The sequence below is a fragment of the Rhinolophus hipposideros genome (genome assembly GCF_964194185.1).
Source record: "Rhinolophus hipposideros genome assembly, chromosome: 4".
Classification (NCBI taxonomy): Eukaryota; Metazoa; Chordata; class Mammalia; order Chiroptera; family Rhinolophidae; genus Rhinolophus; species Rhinolophus hipposideros.
In genome coordinates this window covers 29,770,292-29,790,029 of record NC_138050.1, presented here as the reverse complement: position 1 = coordinate 29,790,029, position 19,738 = coordinate 29,770,292, and the positions used below count along the sequence as shown (strand labels likewise).

The 19,738-nt window shown below is 41.2% G+C and overlaps 1 protein-coding gene across 16 annotated transcripts in view; it reads left to right on the top strand.

The window, feature by feature from the left end:
• IRF2 (interferon regulatory factor 2) overlaps window positions 1-19,738 on the top strand; it is a 75,279-nt gene that overhangs the window by 40,332 nt on the left and 15,209 nt on the right. For 13 of the 16 annotated variants that reach the window (XM_081046229.1, XM_081046222.1, XM_081046230.1 and 10 more), the window contains 4 exons: window positions 3,307-3,406; window positions 4,664-4,840; window positions 5,138-5,184; window positions 13,857-13,974. In XM_081046229.1, the coding sequence (XP_080902355.1) occupies window positions 3,307-3,406; window positions 4,664-4,840; window positions 5,138-5,184; window positions 13,857-13,974 (442 nt within the window). Of the gene's footprint in view, window positions 1-3,306; window positions 3,407-4,663; window positions 4,841-5,137; window positions 5,185-13,856; window positions 13,975-15,104; window positions 15,204-19,738 lie in introns of all 16 variants that reach the window. The other 3 variants (XM_081046227.1, XM_081046228.1, XM_081046225.1) reach the window with 1 other exon arrangement.

Here is a 19,738-nt window from a genome sequence, read left to right as displayed (position 1 = left end):
TGATGGCACATCACAGAGTCTATACCAGGGGTGTCCAAACTTTTTTCAGTGGTTTTCACCAAGGGCCATATGCGGTAAAATACACAAACAGCTGGGCCACTCACTCGAGGTGAAGTACATATTGCCTCACCTGGTTTATTTAAGTAAACTAAATATATTTTTGGAATTTGCTGCAGGCCAATTAACAATGGATCGTGGGCCGTAGTTTGGACACCGCTGGTCTGTACAGATGCAGGGTAATGCCATCACCATCCTGGAGAACACAATGATCTATGGCCAAAATGGTTACTCATCAGAATCTCTTTCAGTTTTAAAATGAATTTCACCTTTACCTTTCAACATGGTCTTTAAAAAAGATATGTGTGATGCACTCGTTAATGGTTTCTTTTCTTTCTTTTTTTGCGATATGAAAAACTTAAGTTAAAGGTTCCATGTAGTTTTTTTTTCAATTTACCATTTTAACTGTTTTAAAATGTACAGTTTAGTGGCATTAAGTATATTCCCAATATTATGCCACCATCACCACTATTTAATTCCTAACTTTTTCATCTCCTGAAAAGGAAACACTGTACCCATTAAAAAGTCACTCCCCCCCATCCCCATTTCCTTCCCCTAGTTCATGGTAATCACTAATCTGCTTTCTGTCTCTATGAATTTGCCTTTTCTGGTATTTCATATAAATGGAATTGTTTAATATGTGGCCTTTTGTGTAAGGCTCCTTTCATCTAGCATTGAGTTTCATCCATGTTGTAGCATGTATCAGTACTGTGTTCCTTTTTTTTTGTGGCTGAATAATATTACATTTTATGCATATACAACATTTTCTTTATTAGTCAATCGGTTGATGGACATTTGGGTTGTTTTTGCCTTTTAGCTATTATGGGTAGTGTTGCTGTGAACATTCATGTATAAATATTTGTTTGAACACCTATTTGTAATTCTTTGGATATATATTCAGGAATAAAATTAGTGGATCATGTGGTAACTCTGTGTTTAACTTTTTAAGGAATAGCCAAACTGTTTTTCACAGCAGCTACACCATTTTACATTCTTACTAGCAATGTATGAAGATTCCAGTCTCTTTACATCCTCACCAACACTTACTATTTTCTGTTTTCCTGATTCTGGCCATACTAGTGGGTGTGAAATAGTATTTCATTGTTGTTTTGATTTATATTTCCCTAATGATTAGTGGTGTTGAGTGTCTTTTAATGTGCTTATTGGCCATTTATTTGGTCTCATCAGATCCTTTGCCCATTTCAAGATTTCACGACGGGTAATTGCTAGGTTCAGTCATTACTTTTGTGGTTTCATGATTTGGGCATGGTTTCTGTGAGACTTGGTCGTGTGTGTGTGTGTGTGTGTGTGTGTGTGTGTGTGTGTACGCCTGCTTGCATGCACGCAAATGCTTGAAAAGATCTACTTTATCAGAATCAACTCTGTGTCTCATGAGTTAGATTTCAGATAGTGTCACCACAGAACTCCCCTGACCTAGAAAAAAGTATAACAGCAAATTCTTTAAGGGTCTGTATCTTTAAGCATAAACCTTTAGATTCTGGTTGTGCATTTTAGGAAAAGGTCTTTCACTGAAATTATTTCATTTTCATGTGAACATCAAAAACTGCATTAAGTGATTTGCTCTCTGATTTTCATCTACATTAAAAAATAAAATTTCACTCAGCCCCTTTTTCATGACAGCCCTTTTGGAAATGGCTAACCTCAAATCCTGTTGTCTCAGTGGATAGTACAGAATGAACAGGAGGGGTTTATGAAAGTCTTCTACTTTCAGTTCTTCTTTATTAACTGAGTTTTAAATACAGTAGAATTTTCCCTTTTAACAGTTTTTGGGGAACTCTCAAGTGTCCTGAAATACTTTTCGTTCAGACTTTGTAATTAGCTCTGTGGAGAAGCACCGAGCCCCTTTCAGGTCGGTTGGGACCCTTTCTGTCTTTTGCTGTGAGACCAACATGGCCTAAAATCCCTACTGGCATTTTCTTTTCTTCCCCAATGTATTGTGCAGGAATACCCAGACCTGGACATTATCAGAACTAGCTTGGGAGTTTTTTAAAAAATAGTTTTCCTGGGCTTTAATCTCCACAGAATCGAAGTCAACAGGTCTGTTGTAGGACTGGCAATCTTCTAAATCTAAACACCGGGAGACAACGTGTGGGGTGATTAAGTGATTGAAGATGGGATCATGTGACCTCAGTTTTGAATTTAGTCACTTTCATAAGTTCCTTGGTTAAATAATTTAATTCTGTTCCTCAGTTTCTTCAACTGTAAAGCAGAAATAATCACATATACATATATACATACATATACATAACATAGCTTATTAAGTTGTTGCAAAAACCAAAACTGAGACGAACATGTGTAGTCACATGTCAAGTGCCAAGGGACCTTAATAACTGCTGGTGCTACTATTAGAACCAGGTTTCACATGCATAGTTGGACTATGAGTGTTACTTTGCTTCCAAAGCACTGGTTTCTAGTCATGTATTTGCTGGGGTTGATTTAAGCAATTCTGAGTTACCTCTCTGGCTGTAAGAGAGTAGAAAGAATCTAATATAAGAAGAATTGTGGGGTGTGGGGACTTTTCTCCAAAAAAGGACTATGATCTCCACATAACTGGTACATCTTTGTACTTTTGCTATTTCATGCAGGATAGTAAACACATAGAGGTTAGAACATTAGACAGAATCTTCTGTTTCTGTTGGCTGCCCAAGCAGATTTTGAGATATTTGGTCTCTGTGACAGTGGCCTCATACCCTCAACTTCCCTTTAGCAGTACAAATGGGTGATCTTTTGGAGAGTTGCTTAATTTTTAATTTACTAAGGCAGCCGGGTTCCTCTTTACCAAATAATGGAAGTAAATGATAAGAATAAACATGAGAAATTTCTGTCAGTGGCCAGTTATCTGTGGTTCTTTAAAGAAAAGTGGCATAGATAACAGAACACATTGGCATATCCCAAACCATCACCTTTGACCTTGGAATATATTCCTGTTCTGCCAGACTCTGCAGGACTCTGAATCTCACCTGGGTAGACTGTCAAGATTTAAGGCCCAGTGGGGAAGTGGTTTGGTTTACAGTAGATTTTACTGCAGAAACTCAAAAAACCCAATGATACTTAGTGGGGCCTCTTACTATTAGGTTGGTGCAAAAGTAATTGCAGTTTTTGCAGTAATTTTTAACCGTATAAACCGCAATTATTTTTGCACCAACCTAATAGCTAGAACTCAAGAACCCTCTGCAATCGTAGCCTGAAACCCATGGCTGCAGTTCTTATTTACTTTTTTCTTTTCAGGAAAAGAAGATTTTTCAGATCCCCTGGATGCATGCAGCTAGACATGGGTGGGATGTGGAAAAAGATGCACCACTCTTTAGAAACTGGGCAATCCATACAGGTATTAAAACCCTCTCATCGTTTTTAGAGGCCAGCCCTATTGTTTTGTTGCTGTTGTTTTCATGCCTTCTTTTTTTCTTTTAGTTGTGGTATAATTGACAAATAAAATTTTAAGATATTTAAGGCAGATAAGTTCTGATCCCCCCCATCGAGGTAATTAACACATTCATCACTTCACATATTTACCTTTTATTTATTTGGGGTTTTTTTGCTGAAAACATTTAAGTTCTCTCTTCGCAAATTTCAGTTATACAATACAGTGTTAATTATTGTTTATTTTTGTTTTTACTACGTATATAAAATCTCCTGGCTTATGGTCTCATGAAGATACCTTGTTTCCCCAAAAACAAGACCTAGTTGTACAATCAGTTCTAATGCGTCTTTTGGAGCAAAAATTAACATCAGACCCTTTCTTATATTATATTATGTTATATTATATGAGACCGGGTCTTATATTATATTAAAATAAAACCCAGTCTTATATTATGTTATATTATATAAGACCTGGTCTTATATCAAAATAAGTCCGGGTCTTATATTAATTTTTGCTCCAAAAGACACATTAGAGCTGATGGTCCGGCTAGGTCTTATTTTCGGGGAACCACGGTAGCTCTGAAAAACCTGTGACTTGCTCTCAGGAACATCCAGGACACATGGGGTACAGACTTCATCACTTAGCAGTGATGTTCCACCCATTCCACAGAAACTTAGTTCTTAAATTTCCTATAATGCGGAATTCTGATTAAATTTCCCAGGTGTGTACCAAAGTAGTATAGAACTTACTTGTTTTACAGCTTTAAACTTGAGTTGAATTTATCTCCCCTAAAGGTAGTCAAGAATATATTTATTTACAACAAAATTTAAGTAGGGAGCTATTTACAGGAATGGACTTTTTGTTTAATATTTGAAAGTCAGATGAAAAAGAGACACTCCAGTTACCTGTACTTATGGATATCCCAATCCTCCAACCTTCTATATTGCTTACATTGATTCTCCATTCTTCTACTATTGTTAATTTTCTCTCAAGCTGTTTAGTAGAGTCAGGGTCACCAACTAGTACCAGTTTGCCCGGAATTGTCCAGGTTTTAAAACAAAAATTCCCGTATCCCAAGAACCTTCTCAGTCCCAGGCAGACCAGGATGTTGGTTACCATAGGTATCTCTTGGAATTAAAAGGGTTCTCTGTGCTACTTGGCCAGCAATCCTATGCTTCCAGAAATTTTTACTCTGAACCTTAATTCTTTTGTCTGTTTTGTTAGGAAAGCATCAACCAGGAGTAGATAAACCTGATCCAAAAACATGGAAAGCAAATTTTCGATGTGCCATGAACTCCTTGCCTGATATTGAAGAAGTCAAGGATAAAAGTATAAAGAAAGGAAATAACGCCTTCAGAGTCTACCGCATGTTGCCCTTATCGGAGAGGCCTTCTAAGAAAGGTAGATAATGAGATTTACTGGCGAATACAATGATCATTTAATATATATTGTTGTACCTTTGTGATTTCTTTATTTCCACATCTATAGTTCACACCGTGGATGATAATTCTGCCCTTACCTGACTGGGGAAAGTGACTTTCAGGTCACCAAAGGCAGTAAAACATTTGGAATTTAGGCCATGTACAGATTAAAGCATGTTTAGGGTCGCTGAGAGTTTCAGAAAGAATTTAACTTAAGCGAAACGTTTCTCTGTATGTTCTCCATGAGTTAATCTACAACTCTTTTCTGTTGCCACAGGAAAGAAACCAAAGACAGAAAAAGAAGACAGAGTTAAGCACATCAAGGTAATCTTTGGTTGTTCAGGGAGAAGGCCAAAGTTGTGACAATATTAATTGACTCATATTCTATCTCATAAAAACAAGAAATGTGATCTCTGTGAAGTATTTAATCTTTCTTCTTTTGCTATTATGTTTTATATGCTTTACATGTCTCCTCTTTGACATGTACCCACTTGCAGACTCAAGGACACATATACCTGCTTCATCCAACTTCCCTGAGAAATTTATGAATGAAGTCACAAATTCATACTGGGGTGGACAGTCTCAAGCCTCCATCTGGTCCCTACACTATTGCCAGCTGTCACTTAGTACCAGCTAAGTTCCAGCAACCAGCTACTATCTGAGACTATTAAGTGCATTTTCAGGCAATTAAATATATTTTAAAGTACATTAAATATTATACACCTATATTAAAATGTGTTACTTATATTTTACATATATATATATTCCGTGACAGGTCATTAGGTTGGGGGCCCAGTGATGAATTCAAACACTCTTTTAATGTCAATATCAATTGTTTTTTTTCTGCTTCACTACAAAACCAACTTTCATGACTCCCAAAGGTTTTCCATAGGGATGCGTTTGTGTGTGTGTGAGCTTTCTAGTAGGCTCGGCAGCCTGCAATCCCCTGCAGTGTGAGGACCTTTGTATGTGGAATGGGTAGCCCTTGTTCAATAGCCAGAGGATAGGCAAATACCCCGTGCAAAACCAAGGGTGAGCTTCAGTTCCTAGGCAAAGAGCAAACATTGCAGTCCCAGAGCCCTAAACCATCAGAGAAAAGATTGTCTAGTTCTCTGTGCTCCCTTTACACATAAAGAAACTGAGAGGCTCAAGAGAGTTGAGTGACGTGGACCCAAAGGCTGTGGGACATGTGGCCAAGGTCACACTGTTATTTAGAAGTGAACTTAAAGGAGAGGTCAAGTATTCTGATTTCTAACCTCCTGATAGAAATAACTGTTGAAGAAAAAAAACCAAACTGTCCAGACAACACAATGTTTAAATATAAGCCAGTTAGTCAAAATAGCAGGAAAAAAACTGTAAAAAAATTTACTTCAGATATAAAGTTAGACTTGTGTAGGGAGTTAGAGTTTGAGGGGAAACTTAAATAAATTGTTGTTTCAGACACATTTACCTCTACAACGGAAAATAGATATTTTAGACAGAGTATTTTACTAGCAATACCTCCAGTTTCATTTTCAATATCTTTATTTTGTAACATATTTTAAATGTAGCACAGTATTAAGGCCCGATTTTGTTTTAACTTTTTATTGTGGATAAAGTTTATACACATAGGAAGAAAACAAATGAGTAGAATTGACTCCAATTCTTTAAAATCACATTATCTGTGGGGAAGTTATACTTTTCTAACTAAACTAATCAAAATGTAGACCCTAAATAATACAAATGTAGACCATCACCCCAATTTCAACATTAATCAACTCATGGCTATTTTATTTCATTAGTACCTCCACCCACTTCCCTGCATCCAATATAGAATTACAGATATTTGATAATTTTTGACCTACAAAAAACAATTTTTTATGGTTTAGCTCAATATTTTGAAGCAAATTCCAAACATATCATTTCTTCCATAAGTATTTCAGTGTATATCTTTAAATGATAGGCACTCTTTAAAAATAACCCAGTATCATTATTGCATGTGAAAAAATTAACAGTAATTCCTCAGTATTGTCAAATATCCAGTATTCAGATTTCTAGTTGTTTCATAAATGTTACCATCGTCTGTTTACTTGAATCAAGACCCATGTATATAACATCCACTCATTGTGAGTTTTGGATATGTCGCTTAAGTTTTTTTTAACCTATGGTTTCCTGTACATCACTTTTAAAAAAAATCTAATTAGTTATATCAATTTTCCCACAGTTTGTATTATTTAGGGTCTACATTTTGATTCGTTTAGTTAGAAAAGTATAACTTCCCCACAGATAATGTGATTTTAAAGAATTTGCTATAATATTAAGTACAACTAGACCCTATTTATTACTGTTTTCACAGCATGTAGTTCAGTGCCTGGTAAAGAACAGATAATTAGTACATATTTGATCACTGAATACATGCATGAGTGTTTGTTGACCAAAGAGATGCATAAATAAACATAACATGTTGCGTGGGAGTGGGGGGTTTTACATTAGAATGCAGATTTAATTTCATAAGCCCAGTTAAAGGAGAAATAAGAATGGAGTAACACATGTTCACTTTTCAACAGACTTTGCTCAAACACATCTACCATACTCCATTGACTATCAGATGCCAGTGATTATAGGATGTACCATTATTTTATGTATCTCTAAGCAAGAAATACTGCTTGCAATGAAACCATGACACATAATTGATTATAAGGCACATCCTATTTTAGGGATGTGGAAATGTGCATCTTAGAATTGATGACACGTACTGGTCTCATCAGTAAGAAACAGTCAAATCAGCAATGGCAGTGTCTCCCACATGGCCAGCCTTAGGTGGAAATTGGCCATGTTGGCTGAGGAAAGCAAGTGAGAGGTTTTCTCTTAGATGCAACCATGTGGGTCAACTTCCAACCCAGCAAAGTGTACATTGTGAAATCTTCCTGTGATGAAGATATGGTTAATACTAGAAACTTGTCCCTCAAAGGGACATTGTTACTTCAGCAGAAGGCAGGTGACTCATCAGAAATAAGCACAGCCAAACTTTTAAATTTAAATCTGCTTACGTCTGTTCCACAGTGCAGCGGTGGAACATGGAGAAAGCCAGTGGGCCTCCCAAATTCTGTGGCTCGTGACTGCAAATGCCGTAGTCTTCTCTCACTGTTTCTGTAGAATGTCTCCAAAGTTCACTCTCCAGGTTGTCTGGAACTGTAATTCAAGGACCTTATCCTTTCTGAGCTTTTAATACACTACTCTTTGTTGTATATGAAAACACCTCAGTTCTGAGTTAATACGTTCTGTGCAAATAATGCAACTGGATAGACTAGGTGGGTTTCTTCCACTGAGAAAATTTGTCTTGTGTGTAGCGAGTAGGTATGAAAATTTGCTGTTGAAACAAGTTCTTTCCAGTCTTCATTCAGTTCAGGTTGGATGGGAGTTTTAACTAGAAAAGGATGTTTAGAGCATGCAAGATTTTCCCAGGAAATTGTCAGAATTTTTCTTGGGTTACTCAGGCAGTTTAGCTCCAGGTCATATGTTCCCTGAGCAAATAGTTCCCTGAGACTGGGAGACCCAAGGCCTATTGGCCACATAGTAGGTACAGAAATGCTGCCTCGATATTTCCTGATGATCTCTTTGTGTGTATATCCTGTATACTCAGTGAGCCTTTTCAACTTGAACTAAGACCCACCTATGTGGAGGTAACCGACTGAGGAAGCATAAATAAGGAACACAATCATGAGTAATACTAGATTGTACAATATCAGTGCATACTCATATACGTATTTCAAAAATGTAATAAGGCCAAGATCAATAAGGATAGAAGTGGGTAAAAGAGAGGCCATGGTAGCTGACATTTTTGAGCCCCTCCCAGGTTCAAAGCTCTAATTATTATCTCATTGAGTGCTCCCTGTAATGGGCCGGTTATCTGTCTCCCTTTTGCATACAAGGAAATGGGGGCACAAAAGAGGTTGAGTCATTTTCCCAAGGTTGCACTGCTTTGTGGAGCCGTAATTTGAATCCAGGTTAGTCCATCTCCAGAACACATGCTTTTTCACCACACTCAGGGCTGTTAGCTGTTTGGAGGCCATGAGCTCTGAGCCAGGCCCTGGGGGATGGATGGATGGAGTGAAACGGAGGTCATTTTCAGGTACCCAGGAGCATCATACATGAGTGCCTGGAGATTAGAGTTGCTGTTTGGTCTTCACTGGATGAGTCAGGAAGCTGGCTTAATTAGAGCAGGAGTTTGTGTGAGGGAACAAAGGGAAACAAAGACATGTAGGTAGGGTGGATCAGCAATGAATACTTCCTCTCTCATAGGATTGTTTGCAGATGAAAGATGCATGCTTTGAAAACTATAAAGTGTTTCCAGATCAAAGAATTGGAGTTGTTGTGGAAAATGTAACCTAGGAGGGCCTCTGAAGGCACTTGGTAAAGGCACTTGGTCTGTATTAGTTCTGAATACGGACCTCTGAGTAGCGGTTACAGAAAGCAGATATTAGCGTAGCAGAACTTTCTAATAGAGCTGTTGGCTCTCCCAGTGACTTGAGCTGGATTCAAAAGCAATGCGCTCCCTGTCATTGTCCCTCGACAGACTGGACGACCACCTGTCAGGGCTGATACTGGAGGGAGTACAGTTTTTAAACCTTCATCAGATGAAAACACATGACCCACTTGAAAAACAAAATCAGAGCTGCCCTGGATGGAGCAGACAAGGGGGTCGCCCTGCCTCCCTGGTGCCTTCCTCTCCTCCTGGTGGCTGCGGAGAGCACCGTCTGAAAACTCGTTGGCTAAGTAACCTATCTGGATGATTTCATAAAATAAGGGCCCATAAAAAAATCTTTGGGGAAGATTTGGAGCATGATGGAATTGATATTTAAGGGAGGTCTTTCTCATGGTGGTAGGAAGGCATGGAGGGGAGGAGAGACTGCAGTAGAAAGTAGAGCTGAAGATGGTGGCAGTTGGACTGGAAAGGAGGAGATATTTCTGTGGAGAAGGGAAGAGGATATAGGTGATGAAGATAGGAGTGGATCAAAGAAGGAGGCCCTGAGTTTTCAACCCTCATACAGGGGGTTAGTGGGAATGGAGCATGTTTTGTGGAGAAACGGGTGTGTTGAATGTTGAACGTGTTGAATTTGCAATGACAGAGAGCCTCTAAAGCAAAGAAATGGTGGGTAGAAAATGAGATCTGACAGGTGCAGAGCTCAGGTAACTGTTGGAGGGCAGATGTGTGGTCATGGACTCAAGGATGATATTGGAGGCCTGGAAAACAGATGTCTTCTCCAAGAGAGAAGCTGTATGAGATGGAGACAGAGACCAAAGGAGAAGCTGAAGAGAAACATGAGCTGAGGAAACAAGCCAAAAGGGAAGTTGCAGTGAGAGTGGGAGAAAGAAAATGAAGATGTTCTAGTTCCCAGAAAGGAGGAAAGGACGGAAGGTGTTTCTAGGACCAGGCAGGAGGCTTCAGCCTATTTGGCTAGAGCTCCTTTTCCTAGTGGTCTTGTGGCCTCCGTGATGTGCAGTATGCAATTCCCTGGGCTGCTTTCATGAAGCCCAGCTGTCAGCTTGCAATTTTTGGTAGTAGAGAGACGTAGAGATACTCTTAAATTGGGCTTCAAGGAGACTGGTTTTACACACATGAATTAGGACATTTCTAGGCGTGGGGAATCTGGGTTTGGGTGGCAAATGTTCTTATGGCCATTATATTTGGCTTCAGGGAGGGGACATCTAGACAAGGGACTGTGGCACAGGGATGAGACATAATGGGCTTTATGCTGTCCTGTGATGTAGGCCCATCTCCAGGCCCCTCCAGCAAGCATAGCTTTGAGACCAACCAAAGGTGTATTGTTTTAGAGGTCGAAAGAAGGCTGCCCTGCCCCCGAACTCTGTCTTATGCTGGTTTGCTTTCACCTAAAATCCCTTAAACTGGAGACTAAATCTTGGATTCTGTATGAACAGCTCAAACATCTTGGGCATAACTATTTAGCAGAGTTCACGCACCATGGAGGGGTCTGAAACCAACCACCATCTTTTCTTTCTTGGTTTTCTTTGGGGCAAGGTGAGGGTTGGAAACCAAGATGACTTGATTAACAGGAGAGCCTACATCTAAAGTAAGAAAGGGAATAGAACAGGGAGGCTAGTTCAGGATTAACCAGGCCATGTTATGGTGCAGCAATGTGGGGACAGGGCAGAAGTGGACACCACAGGGGGCCAGGGGACACTGTGGGCGAAGGCCGTTCATGACCTGCAAGATCTCTAGGCACATGTTCCACAGACAACTATACACCCCTTTTCTTATTTGGGGTCACAATATGTATGGCTAAGGTTTAGAAGTCCCTATTCTAATCACTTCAAAACTTTTGACTGAGTGTAGTGAAGACCCTCGTTGTTCTGCAGCCTGTATGGGGACCACTCAGGGAGGCACCGGCTGCATTTCACTATACAAGTTGCTATATTGTCCTTCCAGAGCCATTGTACCGATGAGATGGTTGCACTGAAGACTTTGAAATCGACAGGTTGTTCTTGAGGTGGGGATGAGAGGAGTAAAACAGTGTTCAGACTAGTCTGACTCGGTCTCCACCGGTAGAAAATACCATTCCATTGTAGAAGTAGTGCCGGATACAAGGTAGAGGTGGGGTAGTAAACAATGTTGAAACTAGTTCTTGTCTCAGTCTCCTTTGGAATTTGTGCAGGATGCAGGGTTAATTAAGCCAGAAAGCTCCTGGAGTCAGACTGTGTGGCATGATCAAAGACTGATTTCTGTTCCTGTGTCTCCTTAGGCTGAAAGTAGTATAATCTTGGAGAATGAATTTGTCTCTGAGTCATTGTTTTATCAAGTGTAAAGTAAAGTATCACTTGCCATTCATTAAACTCTAGATCCTATGAAACACTGAGAGGTCTTCAATTGAAACAAATCAGAATAATTTATAAAAAATAACTTTATTAAAAAATAACTTGTTTTTAAATATATACAAGTCTTACTGCCTTATTACTTTTCTAAGAAACCCAGAAACAGAATGAGAAAAAAAAGTAACGTAAGATAACCAATGAAGCCCATAAAAATTGTGTTTTTTTTTCATAATTCCTTCAGATGTTCTGTACTTAGTTCCTTTAGAAAGATTTGAGGAAACGGAAGTGGAATAATGAAACATGCGGCATGACTGGGAGGGGGAGATGCCAAAGGGCCCTTGAGGAAACCAGCGAGAAGGAAGGTGCCACCAGAAAGCATAGAATTACACAACAACAGGTGGTTTTTGTTGTCAAGAGGGAGCATGGAAACCTTCCTATTGGGTGTCAGAGTATGGTGTTGAGGGAAAGGGACTTGAGGAAAGGTCACTGGATTTGGGTGAGCAGAGTTTTATTGGTGACTTTAGATACTAATTAGCGTTTCTTTAGTAAATGCCACGTGCACATTTATCTCATTTAATCTTCATATCAACCCTATGACGTGGGTCCTGTTGTCCTCAGTTTACATCTGTCCACCATGCCCCAGGAAAGGCTTAAAGAGGGTAAATAAAGTTCTGCAACTAGTGAGGAGTGGAAGAGCCAGGCTTTGACCTGAGGCCCATCTTACCACCCCCCAGAAGCCAGAGTTTGATCCACAAGTAGCATGGCAGCGAGACTACAGGGTCTGACAAGGGCATAGGTGACAGGCAAAGGTGGGGAAGGCAGATACTTGTTCAGAAGTTTGGCTGTAAAGGAAGAGAAAAGATGGTGATTCGAGGCATAGGCCAGTGAGTTTTCCCTAGAAAGGACAGACTTCTTACTTGGAGCTTTTAAAAGAAGAGAAAATGCAAGATGCTATAGGACAAAGGCAACAATTCTGTCCAGTGGGGCTGTCCTGGGCTCTTCCTATGTTCACCCTTTGGTACATCCAGTCAACCATGCAGTGTGTGATTTTTTTTTTTTTTAATTGAGCTATACAGTGAAGTGATATCTTTGAAGTTATAGTTACTGTGGTGGGAGTTTGCCAAGTGGGATCATGAAGGAGGAGGTCATTTTCCCCTCCTTCCCTATGTGACATTCCTAAGTCACTTTTTTGGTGGGTTCATCATTGATTCCAAGAAGCACATAAATAAATTGATAAGAATGTCCCACGTGTCTTAGAGGTGTACGGCACGGGATTTTTCAAAGCACAGTCCTATCGACCTCACATGATCTTCTGCTCCCGTCTTGTATTCTTTCTGCCCTTCAGCCACCTCTCCATTTTGGTTTCCCGAAGGAGTCGTCCTATGTGGTTCTTTTTGTCTAGCTCTCCCAGGGTTGGTTGGCACTCTCAGCCCGGAGGGTTCCAGTGCACTTGAACAAAGCAGAACTGAGAAGCTAGACTAAGGAAAAGGAAATTGTTCTCATTGTTTCGTTAGTATGAGTGAGTTGTGTGGGACCTTCAGGCACTTGAAAGGCATTTATATGAAGCTGTGGGTGTGGGGTTGCTCGACTGGACTCCCATCAGGGGCGGGAGGCCGGCTTCAGCTGTGAGTGTGACCCGTTATCAGCCACCCACCCAGTGTAGGATACTCAAGTGGCCAGAGTCCAGGACAAGCTGTATCTGAGAAGAAGTCATCCACAACGTCCTCTGGGTTCCTTTTCTTGGATCAACGGTTGAGAATTTTCCTCAGACATGGGGGAAAGAGTTTTTCCTCAGAAATAACTGTAAAAGAGGTGGCAGGATTCTTTTCTTCAAGCCAGAAAATTGAGTCTTTTGAACACTGCCTCCCTCAGAGAAGGAAGACTTGGAATTGAGGCAGCGCGGTACTTTACATAGATAGTTACACAGCTCTGCTTCACCCTAGAGCTATTGTCTGAAGGTGGAAGCATTTCAGAAAGGCAAGTTAGATGCGCTGGTACCGTTTCCTCAAAGGAAGACACTACCCGGAAATGTGCTTCTTTAGCTCCAGGCTGATTTGAAGAGGTAGGGAATGCGTTCGGGAGATGAATGGACTCCAGTGTCAAAGTAGACAGAGGGTAGAATTTAAGCTAAGAAAAGGGAGGGCAAAGGAAGTGTTCTCAATTCTTTTTTCTTTTCTTCTTCCTAGCAAGAACCAGTTGAGTCATCTTTGGGGCTTAGTAATGGAGTAAGTGATCTTTCTCCCGAGTATGCGGTCCTGACTTCAGCTATAAAAAATGAAGTGGATAGTACGGTGAACATCATAGGTAAACTGTTTTGACATCTCATTTTTTATATACACGAGCAGCCCTCTGGGGTCTAAAATTTGTAAAACATGATTTGAAATAACGTAGTCAGTGGGAGGGGGTCTTGGAACCATCTCACTATGCAAGTTCCAGCCCCCAGATTTCAGGGCTGAAAAATAAAAGCATTTGAGGTTCAGATAAAGAAATTCAGATGGTTTAGCCTCAAGAAAATAGGCTAAGAGTGACATCCCAGGAGATTCCAAGTAGGTGAAGTAGTTTTATTTCCCTAGTGGCTAATGATTAGCAGTTCTCAATCTTTTCAGTAATTGGTCACGTGGACAAAGTGTTATTTATTTAACTTGGGAACAAGGAGAGGGGAGACTGTCCTCTCAGCACATGCTTCAGGGCAGAGCCGCCTCAAAGATGGTGTTCATTTTACAGATGAAGAGACAGAGGCTTAGAGATACATTGTCAAAGGACCCATTTTGGTTCCGCAAAGAGTTTTGAGCACCATCCATATTCTAGACTCGCTACTATGAGCAGCGGCTAGATTGGGGAACAAGGCAGGCCCAGTTCCTAGTTTCATGGAGGGAGAGAGACAGTAAACAAAGCCACAGATAACTAATGCTGCAAAGGAAAAGAGTGGAGATAAGAGAGACCCAGGGACTGGATTTCGACTGAAGGTTTCCCTGCTGAGTTGAGGTTTCCCCTGAAGCTGGGTGGGTGAGGAGGGACATTGTGGGGCAGGCAGCAGGACTGGCCCACGTGGTCTATGACATAAGGACACACTTGGAGAACCAGAGGAAGGTTTGTGTGACAGCATAGTGAGCAGCAGGAGGTTCCCCTCAGAGAGGGGCCAGGCAGGGTCATGGGGGCCCTTTGCAGGCTAAGGGAAGGAGATTGGGTTTTATTTCTAAACTGCTGGAGAGTGTGTTTCAAAAAAAATTGTTTTTAATTGAAGTATAACAGACAGTAGAGTGCATATGTGTTTTACATACACGCACGATGTAAATACCACCCCTCTCAAGCTTTTAGGCAGGAGGGTGACAAGCGTGAATTATATCTCAATAAAGTCCCACTGGGATATTGTGGTGAATGGTTGGTGGGAACTCGGTGCAAGGTGGAGGCCCAGCCGTGAACTCTTATTCCAGGTCCAGCCCCAGAATCCAAAACTGGAGCTCTGCCCTCAGGTACCTTCTGGTCCATTACACCTTGCTCCGTGTTGGAAACAGTCAGGGCTCCTGATGCTGGTAAGAACCAGAGAGATGAAGCAGGGCGGCAAGAGCAAGCCTCACGTTGGAGTGCCTTCATTTCTGGATTGTCAGTGGAATATGGATCGGAGGCCACAGCCACTACAGATGCCAGTCACCCTTCATTCCCATGGGTTTGGGAATTTGGGAAGTGGAAGTTTGTATGTGGAGACTCCCTGAAGCGTAGAGATCTTGGGAGAATGCAGGGCGAAACAAGACTGGAACAGATAGATGCTGGGTGCGTGCTGTATCTCAGGGCAGGCCTGGCCTTGCTTCTTTCCAGCGCTCACATCTACACGGGGCACTTTTGCATGGAGGCAGTTAGTCCCACAATCGTTTTGAGCTGGGAAAGGTCATCAGGGTTGAGCGTTCTTCTCACTTCCCCTCTGGAGTGAGGCAACTTGCCCGACCCGAAGCCCAGTTTTCCTGCCTCCTGGGCCCTTTTCTCCAAGGCCTCAGGCTGCTTCACCACCCTCTCATCAGGACAACAGTGGGTTTTCATGTGTTTTGGTTGAGTCTTCAGGAGGTGAATTCCCAGTAAGAGAGATTGTTTTTTGCCCCTGCTATGACTGGTGCCACATGGGCTTGATACTAATTTAATGAGTCATTACTGCTGGGGCCAAGACGAATGCAGGTTTGGTTAAAAGTCACCTACTGGAGTAAGTGATTCTCTTCCTTGGCATAATAGTAACATAATAATGGACGGCAGTAAAATGAGTTTGAATATCTCTTTCTATGTAGTTGGTGGCCCTTACGAAGGTACATAATTCTACATGAAGTGGATCCATCCAAGTGTTTTGAAGAAATGGGTAATTTGTAAACATTGCTAACAGTAGCACTTCCTCAGATTTTAGACCTGTTTCTACACACACCCCCGTGACCATTCATTAGCCATCCCAGTCTTTGTGATTTGTTTACAGAGATGAGAAACACAGGCATTCTCATTCGAAGGCCACTGTGGAACTTGAGAGAGTCTCCTTCTGTCTCTCTTAACCTTTTAAAAATGCTTTATTTAAAAATGATACCGTTTCTTGCTTTCAGTTCATTTGTTTCTAAACCCACAGTTCCTTCCAGTTTTGTACTTAGGCACGAAGATGAAAGCTTCATGCTGTTTCCATTCTACTTATAGAAGCATATGTTCATAAAATTAAAACGGGGAGCAGAAATGAGTACTTAATAGGGTAGTATTTTTTCTTGCCTGTAGGCTTTGAGCTAGGGAAATAGAATGAAAATCAGTAACTTAATCTATTGGATGTCAGCCACCCAGTACATTTTATTCTGGACAGGGTGGCTGTTTTGTAAGTGAATCTAGTAAGTGTGTAAAATGTGAAGTGTACTGTTGCCCTGACAAGTGAACTCTTGCTTGATTGCTATGTTTTACTTCTATTCTTGCCACAAATCAGAGCCGGAAAACACACACGCACGTCCACACGTGGTTCTCAGCAGGCTGTGTCCTGGTCTTGCCTTCTCGTCCACAACAACTAAATGTTCTTTCACATTTAGCTAGCTGTGCACACCCAAAAGGATTGCAACATCTCAGTACTTACCATATGTCTTTTAATATTCCATCTCTCCTATACAGTTAAATGCACAGGTTTGTACCCCCAAAGACCTGTCCCTGCTTTCCCTTTAAGGGGAGGGAGAAAACACGCGATCTTTCTTTGTTTCTTTATTTTTATTTTTACTTTTCTTTAGCGTTGTATTATTTTGTGTGTGTGGTAACTTCTGTTTTTAGGAAGCGGAAGAAGCCAGCAACATGTTGAATTGTTCTGACAATACCCCGCTGGCACCTTGCCCAGGTTAGCAGTGCTTTTGCTGAGCTGTATTGAAATGATCTCCAGGCCAGTGTAAAAAGCTCACAGGTGCGGACATTCTGTCCGACTTGCCTAGGCAGTGCTTTATAACCCCATTGTGTTTCTTGATAAAAGGTAACCCCACCCTTCAATAAAGCAAAGATTGCTACGAAACAAAGGAGGCTATTCATTATACTCTGAAGTAAATCAAGCACCCCTTAGTGACTAGATATACAGAATTAGGAAATAGTGTTATTTGGATTTTGTCTTGGTTTTGGCTGCCCAAAATGCACCTTTATAGGAAGTCTTTTTTTTGTTGTTTTTGTTTTTGTTTTTGCTAATTGCTTTCACCTTTGACCAACTTTAAAGTAAACGTTGCGTAGCTTATTCCGCCAAGCTTAGAAACTCAAGTATTCACAGGGAAGACTGTAGTTACAGGAGAATAGATTCACAACTTAGAGACCACCCCTAGGGCCCCCACAAGGGGCGCTGGCACCAGAATCCATGACTGGAGGGTGGCCAAAGGTGACACTAGGCTGTAGAACTAGGTCTTCATCTTTTCCAGCTCCTTTTCCCCTGCTTTTTTTTTTTTTTTTTTTTTTTTGCCATTTTTCCTGGTGCTTAAGATATGAAAAATTCCATCTACACAGTACAAAGTAGCTTTAGGGTGGATTGTTAGATGAAAGGCACCACCTCTTGAGAGGGAGCGACTAAAGGTCTGACTAAAGGTCTATCTATCGTGCTGGATCTCACTGAGCTGTCTGCTGTGCCCCAGGCCTTCTCCTGAGAGGGCTGAGCTGTTTATCCCTGGGGGGGGGGGGGTAGAGAAAAGACATACAATTTTACCAGGACCCCCAGAAAACTCAGAGCAATATGAAACGCCATGGGACATGTGAACTAAGATAACCACAATATACCCAGACTAAGAAGCAGTAGTACACCTTATTTTTCTTCAGCGGATAGGAACTTGGAAAGCCTGGTTACAGAGATGAGACTGCAGAGGACACGCACTCAGTCACCAAGTGGAGCCAGGAGCCCTGAGCAGTGGAGTTCTGGCTGTTGTTTTTTTCAAGCTTAAGAAGTTTTTACTTACCCAAGAAACCTGCCTTCTTTTTATGAGGCTATATATATTTTCTCCTACTACCTTTCCCTCATCACCCCCATCTCATTTATAATTAACTATCAAATCCTCCTGTTTTCCTGCATTCGGTTTCTCAAATCCATCCCCTTCTTTCTATTTCTGATACTGTTCCCAGTCACCTTCCCTCTCGCCTGATGCCTACTTCTATTCTGTCCCCGCCCCATTTATTCTCCACACAGAGTGATTTTTTTTCTTAATTTCAGATGTACAAAACAATGTATTAGTTAGACATCTATAGTCCTCTCAAAGTGATAACCCCCCTCCCCCAATCTACTACCTCTCTGACACAATAGTGACATGGTGAGATGCTTGTCTCACCATCTCACTATTGCCCCCCGGACAAAGACCCAAGTCTCCCTCATGGCTCCAGGGTCCTGGTGACCTGGGCCTTGTCTACCTCTTTTATACCTGTTTTGAAATTTGAATTATCCTGAACTCCTCGACTTCCACGTGTTGATCCAGACAGAAAGTGAGGTTGATTGTGAGTTTTGTTATTGTGGAGAGGCCACTAAGGCTCTATCCGCACAGCACAGAGAGAAATGGATATTGGGCAGTTCCACTGGTAAGTGCCAAGAGGTCTTACCTAGATTTCTGCTCCCAGACCATTGACCCTTGAGACATATTGATGATCTCTACTGAGTTTTGATTGGGATACCTTATTTGCTCCCCTGTATGTGATGCTGTTTTCTCGGGGCAAGGGGGAGAAGGAGGGGTGAAGAAGATATACTACACCAGTGCCACTTGCTTCACCGTGTACCTGCCTCAGCCTATTACAGTCTGGGGCCGTCTCGCCATGCAAGGACGGAATGCCATTCTCTCACTTTCCTGACCCCACAGAACTGTCTCTCCCATCATCACTCTTGGGGACTAAACTGAATGATGGCCGTATTTATTTATTTTAAGACACACAGATTAGAAGTTAAAACACTTGGGCTCTAGACCTAGCTCTGCAGGTTTCTTTTTTTTTTTTTTTTAATTTACCATGTGATCTTGGGCAAACTCCCTAACCTCTCTGAGACTCAGTTTCCTCATATGTAAAACAGAAATAATAATATCCATCCTGCGCACCTCACAGGGTTGTGGCGAGGATCAAATGAGTGTAACGGATAGCATCATGAGCACAGTATTGTGATTATGATATGATATCATCAAAATATATTTGAGTAAGAAAAGTAGCCTCCATCTGTGCTGCGTCATCAAGGCTGGTATTAACAGTTTCAAGTCTCAAACTTTCAGATCAGGTCAAGTAGGAATTTTCTCTCTACAGTACCATGTGGATGGCCTGATTTTATATGCCTCCCTAATAAGCTTTATTCTTGACCCTGCAGCTACCTGGTGACCTTGGCAACTTACCCAGCCTCTCTGGGTTTCAGCTTTCTTCAGCTGTAAAGTAGGAAGGAACAACCCACCTTCAAAGACCTTTCCATTTCTAATAGTCTCTACTTTTAAGAGCCTTTCCCTGAGGCATGGGGGCAACTGCTTTCTCACGTGGAGCACTACTTTAAGTCAACAATTGTTAATAACGTAAGAGTGACCTTTTAAGGACTCAAACCGGTTCATCGGTAACCAGCCATGAATAATATTGTTGTAATTCTCAGCAA